Source organism: Oryzias latipes, chromosome 7 (genome assembly GCF_053564925.1).
Source record: "Oryzias latipes strain Hd-rR chromosome 7, Olatipes_Hd-rR_3.1".
Taxonomy (NCBI): Eukaryota; Metazoa; Chordata; class Actinopteri; order Beloniformes; family Adrianichthyidae; genus Oryzias; species Oryzias latipes.
Window position 1 is genome coordinate 9,754,790 of NC_136243.1, and position 26,295 is coordinate 9,781,084.

Consider the following 26,295-nt stretch of genomic DNA (forward strand, 5'->3'; position numbering starts at 1 on the left):
CTTGAAAATCATGCTGACTGTCATTTGCATTGAGCATTTTGAAAAATAATATCTGGATAATAATTTGGACCGTGCTGTAATAATGTAGATGCTTGTTAGACCACCGTTTTTGGCTATTTGTCCTGCTTTGGATGATCCAAGTTTGTTCATCTGATTTTCTTATTAAATGGAAACCTTAAAATTAAAATTAAAATCTCAAGTTATCTTTCAATATACGTGATAACTTGAATGAATAAAAATATGATTAAATTTTAGATTAGGAAAAATACTAATTGATCAAATGTTTTTCCACATTACTATTTGGTAAATTATGTTAATTAGACAAAACACAGATGAGCGTTTTCCAGTGTTGCCGTGTATTTGCGTCCGGTTTTGAACTGCGCGCGCTCCCTCTGCCCGCGCCCGCAGCGTTCACGTCAGCAGAGGGAGATCAGCACCTCGGACAGCAGCCGCCGGTCACTGAGAAAGCCGCCACAGCTCCTTGCCTGCCCACGCAGCTGCTGGGAACGCGGCAGAGGCGCGTCAACCGCCGGAGGAGATGGACGGATGACCGGAGGGGGGAAAAAATGGCGAGCTGTTTACTGGATGACAGTCAGCTTTTTTCCCTCCCTGTTCCGGAAGTAGTGGCTGCTAAGGGTTCAATCTCCAAGCCGACCATTTCGAGGAGGAAAAAAGAACCATCACCGCCATACATAACTGATCCCATGATCAATGCCTTCGCTGAGGTGTCACATCTGACAGATGCGGATCCACGCGCATAATCGGAACATCCAGGTGCCTTCTTCTTCTTCTTCTTCTTCCTGCCTCTCGTTTATTTGGCTCCTGGCTCGCGCTCAGGTGCTGATCGTGGACATCGAGCGAGGACAGAAAAACATGGGGCTCTGGGGTGTTTTTGCATTTCTGCTATAGGCTTGTGAAAATGCAAATCCAAAGGGCTGCATTTCTCATCTCGATGAGGATTGTCGGGGAGGACGGCGCGGATTGTTTTTGCCTTTGAGATAAAAAAAAGGGAGAAGAAAGAAGGAGGAGGAAAAAAGCGACCATGCTCTGACGGAGGATTCAATAATGGACAATAAAACAAAAAGACAATAAAAAAGACCAATTTTATCTCTTCTTTTTCTATTTTCTGGATTATGATTCTTGACAAGAGTCCCAGATGTAAGTGTGTGGATGGGATGCCGTTAGCGTTAGATTTTACATCTCTGATGCTTTCCTTTCCACTCCGTTCTCTTTCGATCTTCTGCTTTGGGTAGCAAAAACATGTAGGCTGTTATTGTTTTTTTAAATAATTTCCTTTGCCTGCAAGCCTCTGAAAATGAAGGTGGAGGAAATGGAGCAGTGAGCGCGCAGGCAGGCAGGCAGGTTGTGGTGTTTTCTGGGGTGCGGTGGAGGACGCATCTCGACGGAGAGTTGTTTGAGTAATGAATATTGAGAGAGAGTGTGTCGGCCAGCTGAAAGGGAAAAATCTTTCATCCGCATTGGCTTCGACACACATGCCATCAGTGGAGCGGGAGCCCTCCTTTCTCCTGATAGAGGAAAAGCCTCAGAAAAGCATGAATTTTCCAGGCTGAATGAGGAGAAACTCGGAGCAGTGAAGCGCATCTTTACGCAGACAAACATGTTCAAGTATCGGATCCGCATGTTTTTTAATGAACTCAAAGTCCTGGTGTTTATGCGATCCGATTCAAGACAGTCCGGCTCAGACACAGAGAGGCGCACCACCACCACCACCTCCACCATGCGCGGTTTGGGGATGGGCGGCTGCGGCTGGCCGCCGTTCGTCGACTGCCATTCCCGGGACGACGAGGAGGAGTATTACGGCAGCGACCCGCGGCCCCGGAGCCTGGCGTTCGAGGACAAGGAGCCCAAACTGCAAGTGGGCCTGGACGCAGTGTCCCTGACCAGCACCGCCAGCAGCCTGCGGACCCCCCAGTGCCGGATCTGTTTCCAAGGCCCCGAGCAGGTAAACGCAGCGGAGAATGGCTCTCCATGCTGATATTGTGTGCATTTCTGTGTTGAGCCGTGGAGGGATGAGGAGAGTTCTCTCTCTTTCTCTTCCTCACACCCCCCCCCTCCCTACCTTTTTAATCTCATCTGCCATCTTTGTGTTATTTCTCAAACCACAAAGGCCCCCTGATTGATTAGAGCTGCTCTACCAGCCTCCCCCCCCCATGTGCGTCCTCAGAAAAATACAAATAAAAATAGTGCTCTCAAATTCGCCTGAAGAGGCTGCACACTCTGTTCAGAACAGTCCTCGCAGCTTCAGTTCACAGGCAACTATTGTCCTTTTCAGAGGATGACCGCTCACTGATCTGCTCATCCAAACATCAGGTTTTTTTCAGAGCTAGTCAGCGTTAGAGCAGATCCCTCACATCTCAAATCTGGACCGCATGGCAACAAAGAAAGTTAACCAATTAGGTCTGCAGGATGACAACAGTCACACGCCGTGAGTCAAATCACTCCCCATGCAAGTCTGCTTGTGTCACAGAACACCACTGATCACTTGTTCCTTGCCATGAGAACGTGTGGATAACTTATCCTTCAAGCACCCCCCCCCCCACTCCTGCACAGGAGCCCAAACAAAACAACAAGCTCCTGTTTGGTCTGTGGCCAAATGTCGGTCTCACCAGATGTGCAGAAACCTGTGCCGCTCGGATCAGCAGGTACCTCTGAACACCAAGATAATTAGAAACACTGTAAATCCTGCAGGAGCACAGATGGATATTACCATTTAGCCACTTCTCCAAGATAGGCGTACAGTGTTGTTACAGCCCATGTGCTAATTTATGACATCTGCCTGAGAGTTTACAATGGGGAAACAGTAAAGCGGAGAATAAATCACAGCAGGCTGGCTTTGAACACTAGTTGATGTTGCAGACAGGGATCAAGCCCACGTTCCTGTCCTGGCCCACTCAAACATCCCCTTTCGATAAAAGGTTCATGTTTTTTAGGCTTTGGACTCTCCGGCAAGGTGACTCATCCAGCAACGTGGCTCTGAGCAGCCTCTTATAGCTACTGACAAAGAGCAAAGGAAACAAAGGGAAAGCCCTGCAATAAACTAGTACAGCTCCGGCGTGATACCGATTGTTTTCTGGCTCCACAGCACCGTCTTTTACTCTGACAGAGTGCCGCTCCGGCCTCCTTGTGTGGAGGGTTTGCCATTTTATGGTTATTTCATTATTAAAGCAGGTCACCACAGGAAGCGAGGATCATGTCGCTGTCAGCGGTTCGGTTACCTACAGACGTAATCACCCAGCACTGCAGGTTGTACCGAGCATGAAACCCTATTAATTGTCTGTCTGTGGATGGTTGACTCTAATCATCAGTGGAGTATGCTTGCAAACAGTTGCTGGCGTGCTAGAGAAAGATCGGGTGGGGGGGTAGGAGGGGTGATCACCCCTTCTTGCCCTTTTCAAGAGTTTGGAGTTGGGAACTCAGGGGCACTTCCTCATTGAGGTTTGACTGTAAAGGTTGCAGCCGAGGAAGAAGACCACTTTCTTAGTCGTGAAGTGACACTTCAAATTAACACCTTGGTGCTCCGTGATGTAGCCAGCAGCAGTCCGTCGGCCTTGGTTGTGTTTGTTCACCTCCTTGCTGTTACGATGTGACTGATATTTATCTTCAGTCGTGGTCACTTTGGGAAAATCTGAGGGGAGTGGGATCCATCTGGAAGGTCACCGAACCTAACTTCTACTGACCCCAAAAAAAAAAAAAGGAAATGAAAGAAAGGTTTCCAGAATAAAAGGGGACTGTGAGGCAGATTCTTTCAGGATACGAGAGTAAAACAAAACTACTGAGGGGGCATGTTCACACCTGAGAATTGTTACATGGAGTGGAATGAGAGGAGGCAACATCTGTAGATTGATTTAGGAAAAAATATATTGTACAGTTGTCTTATGCCTGTAACCACACATTTTAGAATCGTATGTAACACGACTGGAACAAGACGCCCGTTTAAAGAAAAACACTGTAGAGGCTCTCACAGGCTCCATCTGGCTGTAATATTTAGACAACTAAAAAATACATAAAACACTGGGTTGTGACAATTCATTTTAACAACAATTTGATTCATATCACAATTTGGCATTGCTGACGATCCCATTCAGTGGCCTAAAATGGATCCAGGACATCTTTAGCTAGAACCTCAACCAGTGTGACTCAGAGATAAATACCTGGTACTGAACAGTGCAGGTTAGGGTTAGGGTTAGTTTTCCAGATTCCTTTTATTTCCTGCAAGACAATAAAGAGTAAATTAAAACATGTAAACAAGAATGAATGTCAAATCCATTCACATTTTAGTTTGCTAAAGTTCAGCCCACTGTTGTTTTTCCTCATCAATAAAATCTAAGGGAATATTAGAACATTCTAGCACTCTGTATGGTCACAAGTTTTTGCTAAATTCAAAGTGTTTCCACGCATTAAACTGAAATGATGGACTGATCAGTTTAAGTTGACATCACGTGTGTGTGTGTTGTATGCTGTGATGCACTTGGTTGTTTTTACGTAATAGTAAGATAAACCTACTGAGCCTCAATCCACATAGTATTTTGCAATATCAATTATCAATGAGCTGAAAGCCTCTTGTTTTGGGCATATTTTACTGTCACAAAGGGGTTTAAATACACACTAGGTGTGTATTTAAATAAACCTCTGTTGTAATTTAGGCTAAACTTTATTCATCTTACTCATATCTGTAACAGTCTTTTGTTGGAGCGGACGGAAAAGAAAACAAGGGAAGAAGAGAGAGATAATCGAGGGGGGGTCAGGAGGGTGATTAAAGAGGATGGGGGTAGAACCGTGACGCAATATATCATTTAAAAAATATCATTTAAAAAATGGGATTGTCAAAAAAACATGTTAAAAATTCATCAGAGCAGAAATGGTTATCTTGACAAATAGAACGACTGAGTGATAACAGTTTATTTCTCTATTGGAGTCTATGGGATTTTGGCTTCTTGGAGCCAGTGAGCACTTGTGTGTGGGGGGGGGGTCTCTCAGTCCACTTCTCTTATACAGTCAATGGTTAGGACTATACAGACCCTGTGTTACATTGTAAATAAGTTCCCAGTGGTCTTCTAATTATGATTATGCCAATATAAAAAAAACATGTTTTTTTGTATAACATTGCTTCTGCAGAGTGGGAGTATTTCATTAAAAATTTGCTTCTGATGTTGTGGGTGGGACCAGTGGAGTGGAGCATTTGTCCATATTCTCCTGATTTGTGACAATTAAAAAAGAGAAAGAAATACTCATAAAAACCATTTAAAGTTTAATTTTCTTTATAAATGTATGTCCTCCATCATCAGAAAAATGCCCCAAATACATGTTAAAACATAAAAAAAACCCACAATTTTCATTGAAGTGAGTCTTTCAACACTTTAAACTTCCTTTTTGTCCTTTGGCCACACCCGTTAGGGGTTGCCACAGCAAATTGTCCGCCTCCATCTAATCCTTTTCTCTGCATTCTTCGTGCTCACGTCAACCTCCCTCATGTCCTCCTTGATAACTCCATGAACCTCCTCGTTGTTTCTCCTTTAGGCCTCCTTCCTGGCAACTCTAACCTCAGCATCCTTCTACCAAAATAAAAGAAACGTATAAACATCAAAGCACAGCTCTTTCTCTTTAAACAAAAGAATAAGCAAACCTCTAGATTTTTCTGCAGTTTTAGGGTTAAAACAAAGCTCAAAATTAACTACTGGAAATATTGCAAGAGATCTTTTTACCCACACACCATCACCAACAGACTAAAAGTGTTTTGTTTGTTTTACTGGAGTGTACGTCATTTATTGATCCACCACAAATGTAATGGTGGAAAAAGCAGAGAAAAGACTTTGTGTTTGAGGTTTTCAAAGCAGGGAGCTAAAGATTTGCTGTTAGTCATAAAGTCTTTTTTTTCCACTTACTCCACAGGCGCCGTGGTGAAAGTGTGTGAAGGGGTTAATGAGCCAAGCTGTTGCCGTGACGAGTTCCCACATAACAATGAACACGCAGTTTGTTTTGAAGCAGTAACACATCCACCATCCTGCTGTCCTACAGACTCATCACAGCACCAAATGAGCATTTCATCGCAGCTAAGAGAAGCATTTGGATGAAGTACTTTTGGAAAACTACAGTGTCAAGCTGTTTTAGGATAAAAGCAGGATTAGGTAATGTGAGAACATTCAAATAAGAGGCTGAAATCCCACTATTTTTGCTGCAGCTAATGCTCTGGAGCGAAACGAATACATAGAAAAACAAGATGTTAGGTCTCTAAAACCTGATAGATATGAAGGAATAAATTACTGTGAAGGGAGTTTCTTTGATTTTTGTTTTTATTTACTACAAATCCATTATGCTACCTATAAAATTATGAAATGGCTACAGATTAAGTGTAGATGTTATGCTTTTAATTGTTTACATGTTGAGATGTTTTCATCTGCAGAGACTGAATACTGGAAGCTTGAGACTAAAAAAATAAGCAAAGAAGACCAACCAGAGTTTGTTTTCCCCGATAATCCGGAAAACATTTTCAGTCTAAATACACCCAAGCGGACCCTGGTCCCGGACCAGGAACCGCTCTGGAACACATCTTTGGAGGTGGTGTCGGTTGGTTTCCAAATGCCGTAGCTTCGATTTGCTGTCTGATTCATCAGTCTGAATACAATCCGTCCTTGGAGAGGAACAGCTGACCCAAAACGGCCACCGTAGTCGGCCATCACATGATGTAAACAGATTAGGAATAAAGGAACAGATGAGCAGCGGACGAATGTGAAGCAATGATTGTCATGTTATCAAACAGAAGAAAGGGTCAAACTGTTTATTTGTTAGAAAGTTTATTTTAACACTGCTTCTTTAAAATGCTTCATACATGCTTTTCTGTGTCTCGTCACGCGGCACGCGACCGACAGGCGCCGCTGTGATGTCATCCTAAAAGCTACCTTGTAGTTCCTTAACGGAATGCAATAACACAGCAACTATGAGACACAGCAACTCACTAAAATGTGGTTGGATGATTGCAGTCTCATTAAAACAATTTTAACGTGATCCACATCGCCTCCCATTGTTTTCCCTACAATCTATATGTCATAAAGACTTATCAGCGTACCTTCATACCCGACGTCTCCTCATCACTGCAGTTGCTAGCATCCTCTGGTTTAACCCTTGTGCTATCTTAGATGACCCCACCCTTACATTGACGTGTTCTCCCTACAATGACAAAGGTGGATAAAGGTGGAAAGATTTCATGTAATCCACCAGTGAAGATCACAAATCATTGAAGAAAAAAGGTTCAGAGCACTGTCTAGTGGGTCTAGATGACCCAACTCCCAATGTTAAAGTGCCTAGTATAGCACAAGGGTTAAAGCACAAACGGCACGTCTCCTTGCCAGAAACCAAAGTAACAAGTAAAAAGTTTGTTCCTGAACATCAAAACTGATAATTGGCAGATAAAGTTCGAATAAGTTAACTGTCCTGATAGGGGTTGTAAAGCTCAGCATAACCATCTTTATATTGTTGTCTTGTTCCGCCCTCGTAGTTTTTGGCCAATGACTGAAAAGATGTTTAGTCACATGGTTTGTTTACAAGCTTTGGTCCATAACAGAACTGTCTGCTTGATGCCAGTCTGAATATAGACCAAAAGCAAGGTTCAGGACTCGGTCTGGAACATATTAAGCGGACTCGGTCCAGAACAAATGACTAATGCAGTCTGAATACTTCCTCAGATTCATCGGAAACTGAGTGCAGGTGAACCCTGGAGAAGATTCAAAATCAAGTGCATGTAAACAGACTATTTAGCACACAGAATTTGCAGAAGTAAATCTAGGAATGTTTTCAATTTCAAATTAGTAAAAAAAGAGAAAAAAATACAGCAAAGCTGTTTGGTCCACTGTTTCCTGACATAGTCTGCTCCAGTTGACAGGTTTGAGAGCTAACGTCAACTCTGGTGTGGACCAAAAAAAGCTCACAGCACAAAACCAAAGAACCTAAAGTCAAGAACATTTTAAACATGTCTCAATGGCAAACACGTTTGACAACTTTTTTCACAAATTGGCACACTTTACAGAGAGTCAAACACACGTTTATGACAACTTTATGATCACAGAGACTGTATTGCAAATGGCTTTTCAATGTCATACCTACAGCTCTGTCTGTTTCACCAAACCCCTGAATGTAAAGGGAGTCATGTGACTTTATTTCATCTATTTATATAAAATTGTGACTTTTGTCAGAAAGACTGTTGGACACAAGCTCATTTTCCTGAATTATTTCAGCTCAGAAAATCAAATGTGTTTTTATCCTTTGTTGTTGAACCTTTTTTATCCAGGTCCTTTAAAGACCCACTCTGATGAAAATTGTGTTTTTGTCATTTTTTTGTTGTGGCATTTTTCTCATGATGGAGGAAATATAAGAAGAAAATTAGGATTAAAATTGCATTTCTGAGTATTTCTTTATTCAAACAATGTAAATCAGAAGCAGACGAAAAAATGCAGTTGGAAAAAGCTTGTGGGTGTGACGTACAAGCTACTACGGCAAGCCACATGCTCCCTGCTCTTCTCCATTTTGATGCATCCGCTTACAGACGACTAGATCAGTGTACGTCTAGGAGGGGCTGTAAGCAGGAGAGAGTGCAACCAGATGGAAGGGGAGGGCTTACTCAGCGCCAACAGTCTCTCCCACAACTCAGAGGCACATTTCTAATAAAGTCTTGCACTCTGCAGAAACTATGTCCTAAAAAATGACACAGATTTTCTAAAACATGGCATAATCTTAATAAAAAGTCCACTGGGAACATTTTAAAATGGATCAAAAGATGATGGGAGTGGGTCTTTAACACCGGAGATGCTGCTGGCAACACCTAAATAAAACACGCTATTTGACCTTCCGTAACTTTTCAACTGTTGATGCATAGATCAAGATGAATCAGCTGATTCTAAAATAGGGAAAAGCGGCTTTTCATATCAGCTTTGCACCAATATCCAACACAGTAACGTAAAGTGTTGCACATCAGTGCAGGGCTGCTTTTCTCCACTGCAGCATCCGCTAGAATTACGTTATTTGCTGAAACGGTTGAAAAGTTACAGTAGTTGAAAGAATGTAACCATAAAGCTAAAGTGAATAAAGAGTTTTTTATAATAAAAAAGGAAAGAATACAAAAAGACAAACTTGATTTAGCATCAATTTTATTCTAAATCAAGAACTGAAAATGTACAAATAAAGACAGACACAGGGTTAGAATTGATGCTCTGAGCCTGAAAGTACTGGTTGACATTGATGAAAACACTGCAAGCTATTATAAATATTAAATCAATGTGATGGTCGAACATCCTCCCATAAAAACTCATCACATTTTAACTTGGTAAAACCTGGACACCACAGCTGACCTATTATTAATTTTTAAAATAACATTAGGAACTATTTCTTATACAGGAAACAGGTTCTGCTTCTTTCAGTAATGGAGAAAAACTCACAATTTGCAAGTTCTGAAGACAAAAAAGACAGTGAAAGAGAAAGTGGAGAAAAACAGTTGGATTTCCATTTAGGTTGGACACATTAAAATCAGCAGGGTGTTGCAGCTCTCTTTGGTTTTTTTAGGCTGATTGAACGTGTTTTTCCTCTAATTAGGGTTTGCCTTTGACGTCACCACAAAAACCAAAACGGCTTCTTGTTTTTGGAGACCCAGCTGATGCAGCAGGATTTGAACCTGCAGTACACACACACAGAAATGTGGCTTGTAATTTTTCATGATTATTGACTGTTTTACTAAGCAGTTTTCTCAAAATTTTGGACAGAGCTATAAAAGGAGACAGGCCCCTGTTTACAAGATCTATTTTAGTGTTTGGATTGGGATGATGATGACTATTTTTAAACATCAAACAAGTCTTCCTCACAGTCTTGAACATGTCTGGAAGGATTTAATTGATGCTTTCTCTGGATGCATGATGTGAAGATGCATTTCCCACATTATTGACTTGCATTTATCAATAGTTGAGGGCCTGCGATGAATGCATTACTGGATTTTTGGTTTGGAAAGGAATGGTGATGATTGCATGTGTTGCATCTTCTGCATAAACAGCCCCGGCTTGTAGTCATGATTTAACGCGATAATTATAGCTTTTAAAGGTCTTTTGTTTTCATCCTGTTCTGGTTCATCGTGACATTAACTTTCTCATTTCAGCCAGTAAATGCAAACGCACAGACGCACATCTTTCAGCGACAGCATGGCATTTCAGAAATGTTGGCTTTCACATTATTTTTATTTAGTCCCTCATATACATGACCTTCTCTGTGTTATCTTTATAATGTCAGCAGGCAAGTTATTTTAAAGTTTATGAGTGGCATGTGGCTCATCTGCGAACCCACTTTTAATGCAGCAGGACACTTGAAGTCTTTTATTATAAGTGAGAAGGTCAAATGAGCCAGATGGGTGAACTACAAGAGTGCAAACAGACAGGAAAAATAGAGGGACTGCTATTTGTGTCGGCGTGGGTCCCTGGCTCATAAACCTGTGCTGATTACACAGGTGTTTCTCTGCCAAGTCAACGTGAGCAGATGCTGATTCGTGTCTCTGATTCATCACTGTTAAATACGGCTATATAACACTCACACACTGTGATCTGTGTAATTAACCTCATTGTTCAGCTCTTTTCTTTTGCAAAGAACAACCTGACTCTTTTTTTGAAGGAGAAAACAAAATTAGATTCATTCAACCATATGTTAAAGAGGATCTCATCAAAATAGGATCAAAACAAATCTGATTCGATTCTAGAGTAGATAAACTAAGCTTATATAGAAAAATAGCACATAAACTATCAAACCGTCAAAACTTTGAACTCTGATCATATTTTGATCTATTTTTCAAAGTGTTCCCAGCAGCCTTTTATGTTACGATGATGTTGAAATAAAAAAATCTCAAGTCGTTTTCTAGAACATAGTTCCTGCAGAGCGGCAAAAGTTCATTCAAAAGGGGGCGGGATTGTTAGCCCATTTCACATTATCCACATTTTTTACACTCTCTCCCGCTAGCTTGCAACCCCTCACACCCTCAACGTAACATTATCAGTGCAACAAAAATGGTGATCAATATTGGAACTATCCAGCCGTACAGTTTTGATCCAGATACCAGCTCAGACGGGGAAAACAAAGACGTGTGAGTGTTTATTCATCTGCTCCTGATTCACAACAATTTAAATAAAGAAATACCCAGAAATGCTTTTTTTTAATCTTTGTTTTCTTTGCATAATGTGAAAATTGCTACAAAAGCATGCGGAAAACACCAAAAACACAATTTTCATCAAAATGGGTCTTTAAAAAGCCATTTGGGTTGATTTCTCACTGACCACAACCTAAAATTACAAATGCACAGACAACGACATTTTTTTTTTCCATATATGAAATAGTTTACAACCTCTGACAGATGTTCACATGACTTCCTTTTAAAATAAAAGACATCCTATGCCTAATAAGATCATCCATCAATATATCACTGGATTGGCCTTTGCCTATTTGCTGCTATACTCAGAGATGTGCACACGCAGGAGCACTTGCTATGCACTGAGTCACGTTAGCAGAACCCTGCTGTTCCAGGTGTAGTTACGACAGGCAGGCATCAACCATAAAAATCGGGTTAGCTCCCTCATTTCTAAACCAATTTTCACAAAACCTAGCTTTGATTAAAGGTAGGGAAATTATTGATCTGGTGCTAAATTTAAATATTTACTATCTCTAAAGAATAATCTATAAATAGTGCAAGAACTGCACTTTCTAGTGTTACAGATAACACATTGCTGTCAAATTCACAGCTATTAAATATCCATTATTTTAGATTTGGCCTGTATGCCAGAATCTATGTAACTGAGCTTGTAAATGCTTGTCACTCAAGCCAAGAAAGGAGGAATGAATTTTATTTCTGCACTGCAAACCGACATGTTGAAAACAGCAAGTTTGTCAAATTTTGAGGTAATAAACATTAAATTAAACATCAAACATCAATAAAAATATACGTGGATGACCCAAACTAGCATGCTAGCACCCACTGTAGCACACACTTCACGCTTCCCAGCGTGAAATTTGATTACTAACGAAATGGTAAAATAGTAAATTGCGTATACTAACGTGTGTATAGCGCTTTTCTACCTTCCTCGAAGGCCCAAAGCGCTTTACAGTCACAGTCCCGTTCACACAAACATTCACACACACATTTGCACACTGATGGCGGCTCCACTGCCGAACACTGGCGCCAACCTCCCACCAGAGGCAAGGAGGGGTTCAATGTCTTGCCCAAGGACCCGACACACGGGCGGGTAATGCGGGAATCAAATCTGCAGTATTCCAATCAGTGGCCTACCACTGCACCATGGCCGCCCGCCCAAAGGTGATGCCTCTGCATCGGATAATTTTTTTGTCATAATTTTTTTCAGTTGATGCCCAAACATTGTGCCCCTTTTTGTGATTCTTTGCATGCCTGATGGACCTTGTTATTACTTCACACAGCAAGAAGGGCTAGACTCAATGCAAAGCAATGGATATGCATTGAGCTATGCGTATGTCACGTAACAGCCAATCCAGTAACATATATCGATGGGATCATCTGAATGCAGAAAAGGTAGAAGTAGGTGGTTTCATGTCTGCAGTTAAAAAATAATTTAAAAATGTTTTTAGTTTATTTTAACATTGTTGTTGTGTGTAAGCCCCAAATTCCTAAACCTAGCCAACTAAAATTATCAAAGCTAATTAAGTGACCCTTTTCAGACCATATGGCACAGTTAAAATCATTGATTATTTTCAAAATAGAAAATCTACTTCATAATCCAGCCTGCATTATGCATGTTTCTATTTGTGCTTATTGATCTCAAATTTATTTTCTGTGGTACAAAAACCTCAAAGATCTGTCTGAATGTTTTAGTACAACTTTGGTTAATTATGAAACCGCACTGCTTGATGGACTGTTAGAGCACCTCGGTCACTGTAGTCACAAGCGTTGGGGAGTAATACGTTATGTGCTTTAACTATTTGTAAATTAGTTGAATAAATTTTTACTTGTCTGCTTTCTTTTGTTTTGTTTGATTCACCTTTTAGTCCAAACAATTCCTTACTTTTTATTATGGAAACCATTACATTTTTATTTTACCAGAGAGCCTAAATGGTGGGATAAAAAAAAAACACATGTAGAATTCAAACAGGTGCCATTAATGCAGATTATGAGTGGAGGACTTGAGATCCTCTTACAGAACCAGTTAAAAAATGCCCCTGACAGGGTTTCTCATATTACACCAGACCTGGGGGGCTATTCCAGGAAGCCTGTTTAAACTACCCTGACTTTAACCCTGAACTCTGGCTGAAATCCACCTGAACTTGCTTACTCGGGGTATAATTGAATAATAATAATTAATACTTTATTGATCCCACAATTGGGGAAATTCTTCTCCGCAGTTTGACCCATTCCCTGGGGGAGCGGCGAGCTGCAGCCTAACCGCGCTCGGGAGGCAGTTGCGTTAAGGGCCTTGCCTAAGGGCCCTCACTGGGTGACGTTCATTGCTCGCCATTGATATGGTAAATGACCCAGTACCTCTCACCTTACCAACTGAGCTACCCAGCTGGGTATGTTGGTTTCAAAAGACCAGATATGAGTTGGCGTATTTACGCTCAACTTGGTAACCCTGGGTTAATGCACGTGCACAGCAAGTACATAAAGACATTCTCAATCGCCCATTTCCGGAGTCACCATGGAAACGCATGGAGAAAAAAAAGAGATACTATACTATAGTCAGAGATTTTAATGACAGTGTAAGAGGATTATGCGTCCATCAAAAAAGTAATACGGCTGCATCAGCAAAAGAAAGAGTTTCTGCTTGGAGAAAAATAAAATATTTTCATTGTGACGCACATATATAGAAAAATCATTTGAATTAAGGTAAAATAAATGTCTGATAACTACGAGTTATCTTAACTGAAGCAAAAAATTAAGTTAGATCAAAGTAAAAATGTTTATCTTTCCATCATCCATATGTGGTCTTATCACCCTCTCATGGTGGAAAAAGTATTATCTGAGCTTTTTCATCCACTAAATCATCTTCAAATGGACACGCCATGCTGCTTCACCTCTCTGAAAACAAACTAACCTTCAACTAAACCTGCTCCAGACCAGGTTATGTTCAGAGTATGAGTTGCTATGGCAACTTGACATACCCTGAAACATACCTTCATTTCTGGAACCGAAAGCAGAGGTTATCCACTTCTTTAGCCTCAAACTTACCGTGGGAGCTAGCATAACCTGCTTTTTGGAACACCCCCCTGGGTGATGAGCATCAAGAGCTTGGTAACATTAAAAAACAAGCCCCATTGCTTTGTCAGAACTGCCATCTCTGGGGCCCCACCCTGCACCCACCCCGTGGCTGGGATTCATGGGCAAACACCTCCTAAAGAATCCACTGTTTCCCTTCGTCAACGGTTCTGTACATTACTTCTATAGACAGATTTTCTTTATTCAGCCAGGTGTTGGAGGGAGTTTGGTTTGAAGACTGCATGATTTCATCTCTGCTTTTTGCAGATGATGTTGTTATTTTGGCTTATTCAAACCGGGATTTTCAATGCACATCGAGGTAGTTCACAGTGAAAATGTGAAGCAGCTGAGAATTAGCACTTCCAGGTCAAAGGCCATGGTTCCCGGCGAGGAAATTGTGGTTTGCCATCTTGGAGTGGGTGGAGAACTCCTTCCTCAAGTGGAGGAGTTTATCTCGGGGTGTTGTTTAAAGGTGAGGGAAGGATGGAGTGTGGCAGGAGGATGGGTGCAGCAGCTAGAGTCGCTCTATAGTTTGTTGCTGGTCAGTCTATACATTTCTACTCTCAACCATGGTCATGACCACCAGGTCAATTGGACAAGAAATCAGATACAAATGGCTGAAAGGAGTTCCTCTACGGGGCATTTCTGCACTCTCTTAGAAATGGGGTGAGAAATTGAATAACCTGCACATGTCTGAGTTGAGTCTGTTGAAGTGGCTTGGGCATCTCTTTTGGATGCCTCCTGGATGCTTCACTGGGTAGGTAATCTGTGTATGTCCTACCAGGGGGAATGCCAAGGGAAGATTTAGGACATCCTAGGAGTACTTTGATGTTGCACCGATTGAACTGAAGGAAGTTTTCAGTTCAATGGATGAGTGGGATGAGATGGATGGATACAAAACACCAATCAGTATAAATGATCTAACCCCATATAAAATAAATTGCAATGAGAAAAGACTGAATTACAAGAAGTATATAAAAAAAAAAGCATCCATCTTCTATTCCTTTGCGGGGGAATGGGATAGGCGGGGGGCTATCCCATTGTTGAGGTGAGGGTGGAGTACAACCTGGATGGGTTCCCATCTATTGCAGGGCCACATGCAGACTTGAAACATTTTAGTCTCTAACTAAAATATATACACTGTTAAGTTTAAAAAAAAAAGTCATCATCTTGGAAGCACATTTTCCCACCTTCTTTTAAATCATTCTATGCTCACAAGTTAGTATATAGCAAACCACAATAGATTTAAAAAAATGTTACTCTTTATCTCAATTTTTGACTGCGGAAATTGTTTGTTTTGGGCAAACAAAATCATTTTTTCTGTTCATCTTATGCGGACAAGAAAAACAATGTTTTTTTTAAAGCTATAGGAAATCTGAACCAATGCACCAATGTCTTCTTGTTAAATTAAGAAATTTTTCGTTATGTTTGCAAAAGGAAACAAAATATATTTTCTTTTAAGTTAATACAAAACCTCATGAACCTCAAGGTTTATGAAAGCAAAAAGGTTTGCCAAAAAGTGACTTGAACATGATGACAGACAGATGACCCGACAGTAACTCGTGACTGAAAAGCTGCATGGATCCATCCTGGTTAACATACATGAAAATCCTCCTTCACACATAACTGCTTCCCTTCTTCACACTTAAGCCTAAAATGTGATTATATAATTGCCTAACCGCTTACTCACCTTTAAAGGAATGACATGTATGGTTCAGGAAGATGGCGCTCCATGTTGCTGCAGTGTCTCCTCAAGTGAAAGTGAGTCATGAGCAGATGAAGAAACTGACAGACCCCGTGGAGGCAAAGCAGTCATTGAAATGACAGGTGTCAACACTAGTCACTGACAATGCAAAAGTACATTTTTGTAGGTTTTTTTAAGAGGAAAACATACATTTCTTTCTGAAATAAGCACATATTGTTTTTTGGAGGGTACATAAATACATAAATTACCATAAACAGTTGTGCTTACAAAATAAGTTAACTGACCATCGTACTGACTAGTAGTTGCTGTTTGAATTGCTTATTGTTAGAGGCCACAATAGTTTTAAAGATAACGAAAGAACTCACAATACGGTCCTTTTGCCTCTTTGCAATTGTTTTTGCAGTTGTAAAGTAATAAGGTCCAAACAGGAACGCAAAGAATCACAAAATGGGGACTGGAAAAAGACAAGCCATTGTTTCCTTATGCCTCTTTTAAACTTCAGATTTTTTTTTTAACTACTTATTTTTAAGTTTGGCTCAGTTGCTTCACGGCTTCCAGCTAAGTGTCAAAAGTGTTATTTTCAAAGGCTGCAAAATGCTCCAAACCTGACCGTTGCTATGGTGTGGTACCAACAAAAGAAAACATGCAAGTTTCAATTGTTAATTTGATCAACTATAGGATCCATCTCCGTGTGACAATGTTCTTGAGAAGAACTGAATCCAACAGCTGTCTAATTGCAAAAGACTGATCTCTGATTAGGCATTAGTCAGCACAGTTTGGGGGATTTGAGCGTTGTTTACAATAGTCCCAATGCTCTGGATGTGAAACTTAAGTGTAACCCAACTCCAAGTACTTAATCCCCACTCCGATCATCTTTTGATCCATTGTTAAAGTGGTCCTAGTGGTCTTTTAATTGTGATCATGCCGTTTTTTAAAACTGGCATTGTTTTCTAGGCCAGAGTTTCTGCGGAGCAACAGTAGTACATTCGACAGTCTCCTCTTCCATTGTAGATGAAACTGTTGTCACTGAGTTAGCCAGTGCTGATGTCCCATCAACCCTTTGTTTACACTCTCTCCCACTTGCCCCTCAAAACTCAAGCAATTTTGGAGCTATCCAGCCATACAGTTTTGAGCCTCATATCAGCTAAGAGGTGGAAAACAAAGACGTTCATGGATCTATTTGTCTGCAAGTGAATGCATCAGAATGGAGCAGAGCAGGGAGCTTGTGGCCCGCCTAGCACATTTGTGACACCACAGAAGAGACTTTCTTCAAATGACGTTTTTTTTGTCTTTCACCATGATTTAAATCAAGAAATACTCAGAAATGCAATTTTTTGTCAAGGTGCCTGTCAGATTCCTCCCCCTCCAGCTCTTCCTGCTCTGCTCCCTGATTGCCACCAGCTGACTTCACTCACCTCATCTACCATGCTGCTTAAAAGGAGACCTCACTCATTAGTTCAACGCCAGTTCGTTACCCCTTATGGATCATCATCATCTCACGAGTGACGTCAGCTTCCTGCCATTCTGCTGCTCGGTGAAGCCAGAAGGCCCCACGGCCCACACTAACCGCACTAAGCCCTCCAGCCACGCCACCAGCTGTCTTCAAGCCTAGACTACCTCCAACTATTTACATTACCATACCTGGAGAAACAATAAATCATTTTCTCGCCAAAATCACTTACCTGTCTTCTTCTGGGTTCCAGCGTTTGGGTCCTCACGCCTTGAGCGTCATGACATTTTTATTCCTAATTTTCTTTACAGATGCAATTGATCATGAGAAAAATGTAAAACAGTATTTTAGCCGGAGTTGGTCTTTACGAATTTCCCTCCTTTGCCAGGAGGTGGCTTTGACAGAAGCTGCCTGTATTAGATTTTGCTTTTTGGAAACCAAAAAACTGTCTGACTCCACGGATAAAGTTGCCGTGGAGTTACGCAGTTTTAGACTTGGATTCCATATTTTACCCATCCAACCACTATCTCTTTCTCCTGATTGGGGTTATTGAGACTGCTGGAGCCTATACTGTAATCATCTTCTGTTTGAATTGTAAAAACCGAAACACACATAGCACACATTTCTGAGGGGAAATCTAGAATCTTCAAAAACATCCATTTTTTACACCCGCTTATTCCTGTTTGGGGTCATGGGGTTGCTGGAGCCTAGCCAGCTACTGAAGGGAGAAGGTGAGGGACACTCTGGACAGTTCCCCAGTCCACAAAGATGGACAACCACACACACACTCACAACTAAGAGACAATTCAACCTAAGAATTTTTGGATTGTGAAAGGAGAAAACACACGCATGGGGAGAGCATGCAGACTACATACATACAGGATCCAACCAGGGCCTTCTCGTTGTGAGTGCTAACCACTACACCACTATGTAGCTCTACAAAAACACATTAATACTTTAGGATTATGGAAGGAGGTGACAAGCTTTGAAGAAACATGCAAAGTCCAACCAAAAAGGTCCCAGCTTGACAAGAATCTTCTTGCTATGAGGTGACAACTAAAAGTAGTATCCCACCATAAAGCCCCAAATTTTTTATTTGTTCTACTGCATTATGTAGTATTCAAAAATAACGTAATACAAATTATTTTAATGAACAATTCAACAGACAGACATATGGTCTAATGGCTAACTATAACACACATTTCCAAATACTTAAAACTTGGAAGATGTCCGCACTAGAATTAAATTGTTGCAATGCTTTTATTTGACTTTGTTTAGAGTTTTTACTGCAAATAAAATCATTGAAGAGCATTGCTACTTTCCAATTCTTTCCGTTTATGTCCCAATTTTCTGTGTATGTGTGACGTAACAAAGACTTCCCCGACCTCCATTCAATTTAGCTCACCTAAACGGAAAAGAAACTACAAAAACCCTTGATTCGTTTTTGTGTTAGACAGAACATATAGCATGAGTAGAGCCTAAAGCAAGGGTTTAGGGGGCTTTGTGGTGTGTGAACAATTGAACAGCAGCCTCTCAGCCTCTCTTAAGCACCATTGTGTTGGCCAACATTACAGTGGTTTTCAAACAACCCCTCCCTATATCTCCCAGTGCAAGCCTTCCCACAGCAAACACCTACTCACAGCATCTAATACTGTGGTGTCCGGGGTACAGCAAGCACAAAGGTTGGCTTTAGGCATGCCCCAGAAAATGCTTCTCTAACAAAACAACAGCATTTCAGGCTTTGAATGAAGAGTGGAAATGTTCACTGCCTGGGATGCAGCACTCAGGTGATTCTTCAGCTAAATTGCAGATTTAGAAAAAAACACAGAGAGGATTTATGTTGATACCATTGACTGTATACGAGAGCTGGACTGAGTGACCCCTCCCCCCTGGCGTTACAAACAGGAAGTACCAGCTGGCTCCAAGATGCCAAAGTCCCATAGACTTTTATAGAGGAATAATAAGCTTTTACTCAATCATTTTATTGGTCAGAATAACCACTCTTCTTCTGTTACCTTTTTTTTTTAACTTGTTCTTGCTAACCCAAACATTTTTTTCATTTTTTTTTCATAATTGCTCAAGTTATAAACTGACCAATCAGATGCAGTTTATATCTGTTTATAACAGTATGTAGTTTCATATCAAACGTTTGAAATGTTTAATTGACAGATTCTCCCGAGCCTGCTTTCAAGTGGTAGGGGTGTGGCCTTCCAACAAGCTCACTCCTGATTGGTGAGAGTGGTTGCCATAGAAATGATGACTCATACTGACCAGTCCAATTACAACTTAATCATGTTTTCTGGTTCCATCATTCATGTTTTAAAAAAAAAATTACTTCATTTGGTTGGAGCTGAAAGTAAGTCACTTTCCATGGATGATGTAACACTCACTCGGTCCAGTTCTCGTATACAGTTGGTGTTTGATGCTTTGCTCAGCTTATTTTAGCATCATGATTGGGAACCCATGAAGCCTTTGCTGTTTTACAGACTATGCTTCAACTCACTGACAAACATTTTAAGTTTTGTATTCTGACTCAGTGTTCACCTATCATTTTAGACTAACTTATTTGCTAGCACAAACATAAACTATGCTGATTACAAGTGTATCATGTTTTTCTTTCACATTTCACAAGCAGGTATGGTCAAACTCAAGGCCCGGGGGCCAAATGTCATTTTATGTGGCCTGCGAGAGCATAAAAGTTTTTCATTTCTCAACATTGTAAAATGTTACACTATAATACATGTTCCTTCTAGCTCAGTTTTATGTTATTTTTCTTTATTCACTTGGACACTTTGATCTTTCATTAATGGAGTTGTGTGGGTTTTAATAAGCGGGCAACATTTAAAAGGATTTATGCTAGAGTAACAAGCAAACACATATTTTCTATGCAACTGTAATTGTCACTTTAAAAACATATTAGGAGTAGTTACATTTATTTTTCCATTACATTTCGTTACATGTATAAGTTAGATTTGGCCCTGTAACCCTTGTGCTATCCTAGGCACTTTAACATTGGGAGTTGGGTCATCTAGACCCACTAGGGTCTAGATGCACAAGGGTTAAGGACAGCTGCTATGCTGATGTGGCCCTCGGTGAAAATGAGTTTGACACCCCTGTTCTACATTAACCCTTGTGCTATCTTAGATGACCCCACCCTTACATTGATGTGTTCTCCCTACCATGACAAAGGTGGATAAAGGTGGAAAGATTTCATGTAATCCATGGACACCAATGAAGATCACAAATCATTGAAGAAAAAAGGTTCAGAGCACTGTCTAGTGGGTCTAGATGACCCAACTCCCAGTTGTGCCTAAGATAGCACAAGGGTTACGATAAGTATTCCAATAAAGTCTTGTCATGAATGCTTTGTAGTCTTTGTGCTTTGCTAATGCTAACTGAGAAGGTTTGTTTCGAGTCAAACTGAGCTAAACTCCTGTTTTTAATCACTCTCTAATTTTTAAGTCAGATTTCAGTCAGATTTCAGAACTCCGCTCTCTTCCCCCCTAACAGAGCTTAAAGCCTCGATGCTCCCTGCTGTCAGTGCCGAGTGCTAACATGCCCCTCTGCCAAACTCACTTCACATCAAGCTGTTCCTTTTCATTGATCTTCTAATGAATCACACTGACGATTCCCCAGAAAAGATGCAGATTTAAAAGCTTTTAATGAATGACTTTCACATAAAACATAATGAAAAGGTGCCATCAAAGGCCAAGTCATCTAGAATAAAGGATTTTTAATTGAGGTGAAACAGCTTCACTGTGGTCATCACTTATGTGGTGAATATGCCCTCTTTATTGCTCATCATAGTACAATAGAAACCCCAGCCTTGGTGTTTGAGCGGCTGACGTTTTGCATTGTCTAGTGTTTTTAAAATGTGCTGTGGCTTTTGCAGGAGTTGACATTTGCATGCTACAAGGATTGATATAATCTTTTGCAGAAATGCACTGTTTAATCTGTCACGTCAGACTTCTGTTTATGGACAGAGAGAGGTTTTTTTTTTGAGCCATGAAGATATTTTGCAAAGCTTTGAAGATAAAACTCACTGCTGAAAAACAGATTAAGTTGTTTCTGGATCCATCTTGAGCAAAATCACAGCTTACAGGGTTTTTCCTTCCTGAGAGGTTTACAGGTTTACATTTGTTAAATCTGCAGGAACAGTTTCTAGTTTCCTTGCTTATTTCCTGAGTCTTTTTATACTTTTTTTTATCCTTTAACATGAATTGGAGCATTGAACAACTTGGTGAAATCGCTTGTAATTCCACTTTTCATGGTCAAAAAACTGTTAAAACTATGGACTGGATGTGACTGACTGTAACTGTTGACAGAAAATTATAGGAACAAATTGTTGGAGAGTTTTCAAACTACCTTAAAACATTTGTGAGGGGTTTCCTTTTTTATAGAAGGTTTTGAGGCCTTTATGTCCAAAAGTTGCACAAAACAAGTTCTCTTAAAAAAGGGAAGAGTTATTGCTGCTGTCTTTAAATGTTCTTGAGTTTGTTTCAGTATATGAAAAAAAAACACATCCCAAAAAATGTGTCTCCCTGTATCAACGGCCAAAGAAAGACATTTTTGAAGCCTTGATCGCAAGAAATTCTTTTATTTTTATTTTTATTTTGAGTTGGTGCTACATTAAATGATGTTCTATGGCTCTCTGACAAATTATGTTCAAAGTTTGAACCACAGTTTACAATGGGGTTACCACGTATTGTATTACCTGGACTTCCACACTGGTCTTTTTGTCACCTGTGTCAATGTAAATTTGTACGTCACATCTCCCTCACACATTTCTGCTCTAATTTCTTCCACTTCCTTCATCACAAAAACTGAAACAAGTATAGAGACTTCCAAGCTAAATCCAGGGTTCAGTTCTACAGTTGAGGATTCCTAAATCCCAAGTGTCCATTCCAAAATTTTAAGCAAACAAGGAAGTGGCAAATGTTGAAGTTCTGGCAAAAAACATTGGAGGCTGGTTTCAAAAGTCAGTTATAAATAAGTAAGTTACTGATTCTAGTCAGATTTACTCCACGTTTTAAGTCTAGTTTCCAGGATATTTGTAGAGTACATTGCATGATTTCTTATTCTTGACAACTGTAAAGGGGAGGGTGGAGCATTTTTCTTCATTCATCCATCCATCTATACAATCTGCTTATTAATTCATTTTGGGGTCACATGGCTGCTGGAGCCAAGCCAGCTGCTGTTGGGCAAAGGCGGGGTACACCCTGGACTGGTCAGTAGTTTGTTCTTGGGCCGGTCCAGTATACTGCAAAAAAAACCATAGTTTTAATAAAGACTTTTTGCAAAAACCCATAAACAAAAAATTACAAAGAATGTGTGCTGCATAAATATGTTGATATGCAGATTAACTTCACACTAATTATATCCAAGTAAGAGACAGGCTTGATTTTGGAAGCAATTCTAATCTCTAGCTTTTGGGGGAGGTAGCTTCAAAAGGTGGTTTCAGTTTGTCTATGGTCACATAGTAAGAAATAACACAATTTCAATGAGCCTTTGGGTTTCAAACCCCCTCATTCATCATCCAAACTTAATGCCTTTTGTGCTCAGTGGGTTACTGGAGCCTATCCCAGCTACTGTTGGGACAGGGAGGCACATCATGGACAGGCCGCCTGTCCTTCGCAAAACGGGTTTCAGATCATCATTAGTCTTTGAAATATTAAAATAAACTATATTTTTAAGCGTAAACTACCAACTTAGTCTCTGTTCAGACTTTCTAAATATTGATGTGACTCTCTGAAGGACAATTGCACTGTCCAAACTTTAGTCGGACCCTTGGAACACCAGTAGGACTCGCTGAGGATCAAACCTTCTGAATGCTGGTCCACATTAATTTCAGGATAAAAAATCTATTTTGCAACCGTAACAAACACCAACATTCTAGCACCACAAAAGCAAAGACCCAGCAGAAAACCCCTCAGACATGCTTTCTTGAACTCTGTCACATTCAGCACAGAGACATTTGTGCGACTCCAGTCAGCTGAGAACACAACACCCTGTGTGGTCATGACAGGAATGTAGTGACATTAAGACAACCAAAACATGGATTGTTGAATTGTGCTAACATTCAAAGACATAATAGAAAACAGCCAGAACCTGAACAGGCAGAACACACACACCTAAATTTTGTTCCACACACCTTCTTTTGTTCCTGCTCTGTCATCTGTCCAAAAGGAAGACGCAGAGAATGCAGTGAACATGACAACTAAGCTTGGAGTAAGAACGACGAGCATGCAAAAAAAAAGAGGCATAAGAGAGTGGACATGAACAGATTCTTCATAAATGTGGAGGATTCACACTTCCTTAGCTCTCCAACCAGATCCATCAGGGAGGAAAAACACTGTTCAGCTGATTTCATTTGACTAATGCACCTTCTATTTTAGACCTCAGAGGGAATGTGGAAATGGCAACAAAGTCGCTTTTTTTACTCGGTTTCTTTGAACTGTCGTTAAAAAATGCTTCCATCTGGCGAAAGGACAGTCTGCGACACATGAGCCTTCAGTCAGAAAATGGAAGGATAAGGGGTAAAAGCTGTAATGATTTTGCCCTGGAGCTCTGTGAGAGGCTTCATAATATACAAAAAACGTGTACACTGTACAGAATTGAATTAAGTAGACATGAACATTTTGATGTGTAAACCATTATGAATAATTTATGCCTGTATTGGATACAGAAATGGCTTGCTAATTTGCAAATATAAATATTGACAGCATAGTTTTTTTGTAACTTTATATTGAGTTTAATTATTTCAAGTAATATTAATGAAGGTGATTTAATTTCACAAAACACTATCAATGTTTTCCTTTTTTAAAAACAGCTTAATAAACTCCGTCTCAGAACTGGTTTGTGTCTAACTGTGGATTTCCTTGTCTTCCCTGCAGGGGGAGCTGCTGAGCCCGTGCCGTTGCGACGGCTCTGTGCGCTGCACCCATCAGCCCTGCCTCATCCGATGGATAAGCGAGAGGGGCTCCTGGAGCTGTGAGCTTTGTTACTTCAAGTACCAGGTCCTGGCTATCAGCACCAAGAACCCACTGCAGGTACTATAAGTAGAACCACAATTAATTTGCTTTGAAGAAAAAAAAACCTCCACAAAACCTATGGGAAATCTTTCACTTCCGGTATGAACCACGTACATGAATGAAAGGAATTGGAGCCAGGTCAGCTCACAAAGCAAACACTGCATGGTAGTCATCTTTACAACAGAATTAGGTACTTACAATCCACATGTCCTTTTAGGAAATTTAGTGTACTAAACAAGACAATAATCATTTTATATTCATATTTGACCTAGAAAAAAATCTAAAACATGAAAAGTGATCAATCTTCACAAAAAAGTATAGACGTTTTGACACAAGTTGGTAACCCTTAAATGGAGGTTAATAGGAAACTGCTCTATTTGAAAGAAAAAAACAGACTCTAGTGGTCATTTGAGGAACTGCAACACGTTGTTCTAGTGGGTTTGCACCACCAATTTTCAAAATTTCTCAAATCTAGATAAAAGTGGCTTAATCTGAAATCTAAAAAACCAGTGTGACATAATATTTCATATTTTTTACACTCACTGGTAAAAAAAATCTTAATATATCTCAAAATACCAGTGATAATCAGGCAGGAAGAAAACATCGCACAGACAAAGTTGATGCTGTCAGTGACCTTTCATATTAAGTTAGTCAGCGGACAAACGCTGCTGCAGCACACTCTTTGATGGAACAAATCACAGGCCTGTCGCTGGTGTGAGGACTGTTTGCCATATTGTGCCGACACATTTTCCCTCTGCGTCACCGTCCGTCTGCCCTCCTTCTCTGAGGCGGCCAAGAAAACCTATGGAGGTGATGTGTTTGTCATCTGTGGGTTTTTCTCGCTGGGGACAAATTACATAAACTAACGGCAGATCGCTTTAAAGCTTTTTTAGTTTTTGTCATGTGTTAAATAAAAGCACAACGTTAGCAGCAAATCAAACAGTTGTGATTCAAGACGGATAACAAAAGTGCGTTCACAGTGACAGAGGGGGATGCTGTGAAATTTTTCCAAATTTTAACATCTCAAAACAAACTTGTTGATCCAAATCATTTTTCTTTTCTTTACTGTTTTAAGTCTGTTTGAACATCTACAACAGTACAAATTAAACAGCTTACATGAAGCCAAATGAGGCTGACTGTGAATAAAGTTTTAACATCAGTCCGGAAAATCTCAAGAAGCTCTGAACATCAGAACACAAGTGTTGTGCTCCCATAAGAGCCAGAAACCAACCATAATACATAGAAGGATTAGTCCTTTTTATAAAACAAAACTATCATCTTAAATCAAGCATTATTATGAATAATCCCAAATAATAAAAAGAAAAGGTTACTCACCTCATCAAGGTTGTTCTGGCATAAAAGTAACCATTTTGGTTGTGTGTGTTTTCCACACATCCTCCAGTTGTTCTCATGATGTCTAAAGACACAGTAGATCAAAGCTTTGCAGTTTCCGACTCCAGATGAGGGACACACTAAACTCCTCCTGCCTCAGGCTCCAGCAGCAAAGCTTTGTTCTGCTTCAGCACCGGGTGGAACCATCGACATGCAGTAGATTACATGGACAGATAATCACTAATATCATGTGGCGTAGTATTATTGACTCAACTCTAAAAAAGGCGGGTTGGATAAGTCAGAGGGAAGGCAGAGTCATGTTCGGTCCACCCCACAGAAATTTATTATTGTGTACCAAAAACTTCCATGGAAATTATTTTTTCCACAGGTCCTAAACTGAAGATGACCCCTGAATTTCTTAAAGTGTTCCCAGTTGTCTTACAATTATGATAATGCTGTTTTTAGCCAAAATAAAAAACCTGTGTTGTTTTCTAGGAAATAGTTTCTGCAGAGCAGTAGG

At 40.3% G+C, this 26,295-nt stretch overlaps 1 protein-coding gene across 1 annotated transcript in view; it reads left to right on the plus strand.

Annotated features, from left to right (window-relative positions):
- Positions 1 to 398: 398 nt before the first annotated feature.
- The window catches only part of marchf9 (membrane-associated ring finger (C3HC4) 9), a 30,617-nt gene continuing 4,720 nt past the window's right edge, over positions 399 to 26,295 (plus strand). Inside the window, exons 1-2 of the mRNA XM_004071045.5 lie at positions 399 to 1,963; positions 24,306 to 24,461. Of these exons, the coding sequence (XP_004071093.1) occupies positions 1,619 to 1,963; positions 24,306 to 24,461 (501 nt within the window). The 5' untranslated portion in view covers positions 399 to 1,618. The remainder of the gene's footprint in view (positions 1,964 to 24,305; positions 24,462 to 26,295) is intronic.